At 38.4% G+C, this 7,500-nt stretch overlaps 1 protein-coding gene across 1 annotated transcript in view; it reads left to right on the forward strand.

The window, feature by feature from the left end:
* The first annotated feature begins 1,499 nt into the window (after window positions 1-1,499).
* The window catches only part of LOC138867656 (uncharacterized), a 57,190-nt gene continuing 51,189 nt past the window's right edge, over window positions 1,500-7,500 (forward strand). Inside the window, exons 1-3 of the mRNA XM_070144178.1 lie at window positions 1,500-1,585; window positions 1,930-6,393; window positions 6,544-7,500. The exon at window positions 6,544-7,500 is cut by the window's right edge and continues 280 nt beyond it. Of these exons, the coding sequence (XP_070000279.1) occupies window positions 2,101-6,393; window positions 6,544-7,500 (5,250 nt within the window). The 5' untranslated portion in view covers window positions 1,500-1,585; window positions 1,930-2,100. The remainder of the gene's footprint in view (window positions 1,586-1,929; window positions 6,394-6,543) is intronic.

Raw genomic sequence — 7,500 nt, forward strand, 5'->3', positions numbered from 1 at the left:
TATATATATATATATATATATATATATATATATATATATATATATATATATATATATATATATATATATACATATATATGTATATATATATATATATATATATATATATATATATATATATATATATATATATATATATATATATATATATATATATGTGTATATATATATATATATATATGCATATATATATATATATATATATATATATATATATATATATATATATATATATATATATATATATATGTATATATATATATATATATATATATATATATATATATATATATATATATATATATATATATATATATATATATATATATATATATATATATATATATATATATATATATATATGTATATATATATATATATATATATATATATATATATATATATATATATATATAAATATATATATATATATATATATAAATATAGATATATATATATATATATATATATATATATATAAATATATATTTATATATATATATATATATATATATATATATATATATATATATATATATATATATATATATACATATATATATATATATATATATATATATATATATATATATATATATATATATATATATATATATATATATATATATATATATATATATATATATATATATATATATACGTATATATATATATATATATATATATATATAAATATATATATATATATATATAGATATATATATATATATATATATATATATATATATATATATATATATATATATATATATATATATATATATATATATATATATATATATATATATATATATATATATATATATATATATATATATATATATATATATATATATATATATATATATATATATATATATATATATATACGTATATATATATACGTATATATATATATATACATATATATATTTATATATGTATATGTATAAATATATACATATATGTACATGTAGAATACTGCGAAATTTTAACTATTTGATTTCTTAAAACGAAAGAAAATCTGATTTAGTTGGTAAGTATCCAAGGAAAGTCGTTCAAACCGCGCGCCACTACCCATACTCCTTTGCGTGCGATATCGCTGCGTCAACTCTTGCAGTTTCCCGCCAAAAGATAAACCAGGGGAACTGCTGTCTGTACTGGGTGGGCCAAATACCTTTTTCCATCCTTTTATTTTGAGTGACAACGACCGTGGAGTGGATTTTATGAAGAAGTTGGTTTGCAGTCTTTATTGGGATACAAAGTGAGTGTTAACAGTGTGTATATTTAAGATTATTATACTTTGTTGTTCAGCGCCGCGGCCTCCCCCAATGGTAGTGTTTTGTGACATGTTCAATGGCAGTTGTTCCACAGCCAACCCCTTTTATTTTTTGATGTTTTGCTTTAAATGCGTGCGATATCGCTGCGTCAACTCTTGCAGTTTCCCGCCAAAAGATAAACCAGGGGAACTGCTGTCTGTACTGGGTGGGCCAAATACCTTTTTCCATCCTTTTATTTTGAGTGACAACGACCGTGGAGTGGATTTTATGAAGAAGTTGGTTTGCAGTCTTTATTGGGATACAAAGTGAGTGTTAACAGTGTGTATATTTAAGATTATTATACTTTGTTGTTCAGCGCCGCGGCCTCCCCCAATGGTAGTGTTTTGTGACATGTTCAATGGCAGTTGTTCCACAGCCAACCCCTTTTATTTTTTGATGTTTTGCTTTAAATGGGAATGCCCTGTGAAGATTTTATTTCTTTCAATAATAGGATAATGTTTGTCAAATTCTGATTTTCATATTTTGCAATGTGCTGATGCTCTTCTTATATAGATTTTGCATCTCCTGTATTTTGTTTTGTTTTATATTCAAATTCATGTTCATTTCTATTATGCGTTATTGGTTTCTTATACGGGCTTGTTGTTTTCAGTTCGAATGCTTCTTGTGACTAGGCTGTAACGAAAATAAATGTGGAACTACACAGAAGTTATTCTGATACCCTTGAATTAAGACTGTACCAACATACTGCATCTAACAATTCGAATTTTACCCATCGAAGAAGGGAACGACATTACAGCGAACTGTCAGGTAAGCCCACATCATGGTCGACAATAGAAGTAATACATCTGTGGGCACATCACACAGTTGCAAGTCTTCCCGCTCAGAAATATCAGTAGCTGAGGAGGAGTTAGAACGGCTTCAGTTCATCAAAGAGCAAAATGAACATGCACGTGAGGAAGAAAGACGAATCTTTGAGCTGCAACAGAGAATTAGAAGGATGAAAACCTCATCAGAACCAGCCAGGTCAAGACCTGGCTCCTCTTGTGGAGACAGCAGAGAGGATGAGAGACACCCTCGCCCTCACTCCTTTAACAACATGTGTAGCAACTGGATTGCAACAAGCGTAGAACCCCATCATAAAAGTGGAAATCTGGACCCACAAGTGAGTCGTGAAAGTGAAGTCAACGTGACTGCAGGGCCAGTCCACTTTGCTGTCAATGCCGCCATAGTCCCGGAAACTCCTCTACCTAAATGGTCAACTCCAGTCAATCCTGTACTAAATGGAGCTAATATTGTCCAGGGTAAGCTCCCCATTACACCACTTACTACCATTCCAGAACCTAATGAGAACCTATTGACAAGGAGTAACCCACAACCTTCAGCTGCTCCTTTTGTGAACATCAACAGAGTACCTTGCTGCCATACCTCAGGCTATGATTTCACCAGCCATCCATCACCTTCAAGGCCATTGAATATGGATGAAGTGGCTCAAATGGTTTGTGCTATGAACCAGTCAGTTTTAACCCAACAAGAACAGGCTCGCATATCATTACTCCCTCCAGTTAAATTAGAACGTTTTGATGGAGATTTTTCGAAATTCACTCAGTTCTGTAGGACATTTGAATGGAATGTTGAGAGCAACACTAATGATCCAAGGCGAAGGCTCACACAGCTCTACAACCAGTTGGATGGCCCACCAAAGGACCTTATTGAAGGTTGCCTTCACCTACCACCTGACCATGGATATGACGAAGCATGGAGGATGCTGAGAGAAGAATATGAAAACTCCAGTGAACTCCTCGAGTCCTTCATCTCAAAATTATTTGCATGGAAAGACATTGAAGTTGGAGATGCAGGTCTAAAGAAATACGGCTCCTACCTATTTAATGTAGAGATGGCCTTAGGTGATAATATCTGCCGGATGGAGTTGCGTGAGACAATATCTAAAATTGTTGGTAAGCTACCGAGATACTTGAGAACCAAGTGGGCCTCGAGATGTGTAGATCCTGGCACTAAATCTGCAAGTCCATTCTCTGCACTTGTTAAATTTGTTAAAGATCAAGCCAGGGTAGCAGAGGAAATACGTTATATTGAAGCAGGAAGAGGTAAGCCAAGTCACACGACCAATAAACCCATCATCATTCGGAAGCCTGTAAATAGTCTAAATGTCCATGCTCTGGATATGAATGCAATGGATATGACCCCAAGTACCAGCGATAAATGCCACTGTTGTAATGGCCAAGGACATAAGCTTTTTGCATGTTATAAGTTCGGCAGGAAAGATGTTGACGAACGATGGGATATTGTCACACACAACAAGCTATGTTTTCGCTGCTTAAAACCCGGCCATAGCCATCGTTTCTGTAATGACAAGAGCCAGTGCGATCGATGTGGTGCCTACTATCACCACACACTGTTACACCGGCCAATAGCAAAGAGTTTTGCACCATCCCGTAAGTACAAGAGATCTCCAACTGGGAGTGTTGAGGTGTTCAGCAATGAGAACATACCTGACTGTTACAAGAAATTGGGTACACCTAGTTCCTCAACTGGGGGTGGCATAGAAGCCAAGGGAAGTGTGACCCCAAGTGTTAATTCTCCATTAACAGATGCTCTACCCTGTGCTAATATTCTTGATTGTGAGCCTGATGGGAGGATTATGATGAAGATCCTGCCTGTCCGAGTGAATAACAGCGTCTCCACTTACGCCTTCATAGATGGTGGTGCTGCACCAACTCTGGCTGCTCGAAGCTTAATACAACGTTTGGGAATCCAAGGCCTACCAGTGAGGCAAGCAATGAAAACTGAAAATGGAATATTCATGTGCAACGAGCGTGTACCACTTATGTTGAGCAGCATAGGCGGTGGAAATAACATTACCGTAAATGAAGTGTACATTACAGACAAACTCAGCATAACTACTGACAGCATGATGCCCGTGAACTGGACTAAAAAATGGCTTCATCTGAATGATGTGGATCTACAAAGATTGCCTGGCGACAATCAAGAGGTGGAACTTATAATTGGACTCAATAGCATTTTGAACAGTCACATACTCGACCAGAGACATGGGACTGATGACGAACCCTCAGCCTATCTTACCAGATTTGGCTGGGTTGTCTTTGGACCAACTGGCCCCAGGAACCCTTTGACTGCCCCGGTATATCATATTTCCCCAACACAAGATCTTGGCGAGTGCTTACGAGAGCACTTCAATGCTGACTTTTGGGAAAAGGAAGGTCATTCCCAACATGAAGATTCGCTGGAAGATAAGTTATTTTCCGATAAGATCTCACAGTCCATCCATCAAGAATCGGGCAAATATGTAGTCAAACTCCCCTTCAGGGACAGTAGTCCACTTCCAAACAATCGTGAAATGGCTGTACGTAGAATGAAAAGCCTCAAAAGGAAGCTGGAATCTGACAAGACTTTCAAGGAGACATACATCACTCAAATGGAAAAGAATATAAGTAAACAGTATGCTGAAATAGTACCTCCATCAAGATTAGAACGAAATGATGGTAGAATATGGTACATGCCACATCATGCTGTGCGTCATCCCACTAAGCTGAAGGTACGTGTCGTCTATGACCTTAAAGCTAAATTCAATGGCACTTCCCTAAATGACCATCTTCTTCAAAGGCCAGACCTCACAAATCCTCTAATAGGGGTACTCATGCGGTTCAGGCATGGTCACTATGCAGTCACAGCGGACATCGAGGAGATGTTTTATCAGGTCAAGGTTCCCCTAGAGGATCGTGATGTGTTCCGTTTTTTATGGTGGTCAGATGGTGATATCAATAAGCCTGTAAGTGATTACCGAATGAATGTTCATGTTTTTGGTGCTAGATCCTCTCCGAGCTGTGTAAATTATGCCTTAAGGAAGACTGCTGAGGACCACGGTGAGGTTTTTGATGAACAAGCTGTCACTGCCATAATACAAAGTTTTTATGTTGATAATCTCCTGCTGGCCCATGATGACAAAGAGAGACTGATAAAAATCATCAAAGATCTCATTGCTCTCTGTAATGCAGGTGGTTGGCGTCTGAACCAATGGACAGCCAATAACAAGGACGTGCTCAAGAAGATTCCTGAATCGGAGAGGGATGCGTCGGTTGCTTCTCTAGACCTCAGTAAGGATGATCTCCCAGTTGAAAGGACCTTGGGTGTACACTGGTCGATGGCCGAAGATTGCTTCACATTCAAAATCTGCCTTGGCGACAAGCCACTAACACGCCGAGGAGTTTTATCTATCGTAGCATCTATATATGACCCACTTGGCATGGTGGCTCCCTTGACACTGCCAGCAAAAATGATTCTTCAAGACATGTGTCAGATGCAGTTAGGCTGGGATGAAAATATGGGTGATAAGGAAGCTGCTCGTTGGAGAAAATGGTTGGAACAGTTACCAAAATTGTCAAGATTTAAGCTGCCACGAAGCCTAGTGCCCATTTCCTTTGGTTCCGTCATTTCTTATCAGCTCCATCATTTTGCAGATGCAAGTCAGTCTGGTTATGGCACAGCCTCCTACTTGAAGATGGTAAATGCCTCGGAAAGGGTATACTGCACTTTGGTTATGGCACGAGCAAGAGTTGCACCTCTGAAACCGACAACTATTCCAAGACTAGAACTGACGGCTGCCACCGTTGCAGCTCGAATGGACTGTACATTACGAAAGGAACTGGGGTTGAAATTGGAAGATTCAGTCTTTTGGACAGACAGTACTTCAGTGCTCAAGTACTTGTTCAATCAGAAGGCTCGTTACCATACCTTTGTCGCAAATCGAGTGAACCTAATCCGAGAACTGTCTTCAGCAAGTGCTTGGAGATATGTAGACACAAAGAGTAATCCTGCTGACCTTGCATCTAGAGGTCTTGATGTTGATACTTTTTTAACGTCTGAAATGTGGATTAGAGGACCAAGATTTCTTCATGAACCTGAATCCAGCTGGCCACAAGTTCCAGAAGATGTTAAACATGGATCACTGGAAGATGATGTAGAAGTAAAGGTGTCTGTCATGGTATGTGAGACAGTGACAACAGTAATGTCATTCATTGAGGAGTTTGCCTCTCGTTTCTCGAACTGGCAGAAGTTTGTGCGTTGTCTTGCATGGGTCAGACGATTCTTGAAGCGAAAGTATGTACCCAAGTTGCCTGACGTTAATTGCTTTAGTAGCAAAGAAATAACAGATGCAGAAACACACATATGGAAATTAGTTCAACAAGAGAACTACTCATCTGAAATTGTCTCTCTGTCATGAAAGCCAGATGGGAGAGTACAAGCCTCAAGCAAGATAGTGAGATTAAGACCTTTTCTACAAGATGGCTTGCTTAGAGTAGGTGGGCGCCTAAGACACTCTGGGCGTCACTTCAATGCCACTCATCCAATTATCCTACCCAATAAGTCATCTTTGGTGAAGCTGATGGTGAGGTGGCATCACTGTGGTCAGAACTATCTTCTCTCTGAGTTAAGACAAAAATTTTGGGTTGTACATGCAAATGCTGTTGCACGTTCTGTGGTAAGGAGTTGCATGAAGTGCAGGGCCATCTGTGCACGACCAATGACTCAAGAAATGGCTGACCTTCCTGAAGATCGTATTATACCAGGCCAGCCACCATTTACACACACAGGCACCGACTGTTTTGGACCCTTTCTCGTCAGGAAAGGCAGGTCAAACCTTAAGAGATATAGCATAGTCTTTACATGCCTAACATCACGTGCAGTCCATATTGAGGTCATGGACTCAATGGAAACGGACTCATTTATCAACGCTCTTCGACGATTTACAGCAAGACGAGGTCCAGTGAAGTCCATCAGATCAGACAATGGCACAAACCTAGTGGGTACAGAGAAAGTTCTTCGTCAGGAGCTCCAGCTTCTTGATCAAACTGCCATCTGTGACACCATGTCAAGTAGAGGCATCTCATGGTGCTTCAATCCACCACATGCTTCACATTTCGGTGGAGTCTGGGAACGTCAGATTCGCTCTATCAGGCGTGTTTTGAGTGGTATTTGCTATCAACAGACACTAACTGATGATAGTCTTCACACTCTGTTCTGCGAAGTTGAAGCCATCATTAACGGCAGACCCTTGACCAGAGTTACAGACGACCCTGATTGCCTGCAACCACTGACTCCGAGCATGCTGCTGAACTTGAAGGGTTCACCTGGTCCAGTCATGAATACCGATAACAAGAATCTGTATGCTCGTCGGCGCTGG

This window comes from Penaeus vannamei, chromosome 31 (assembly GCF_042767895.1).
Source record: "Penaeus vannamei isolate JL-2024 chromosome 31, ASM4276789v1, whole genome shotgun sequence".
NCBI lineage: Eukaryota > Metazoa > Arthropoda > Malacostraca > Decapoda > Penaeidae > Penaeus > Penaeus vannamei.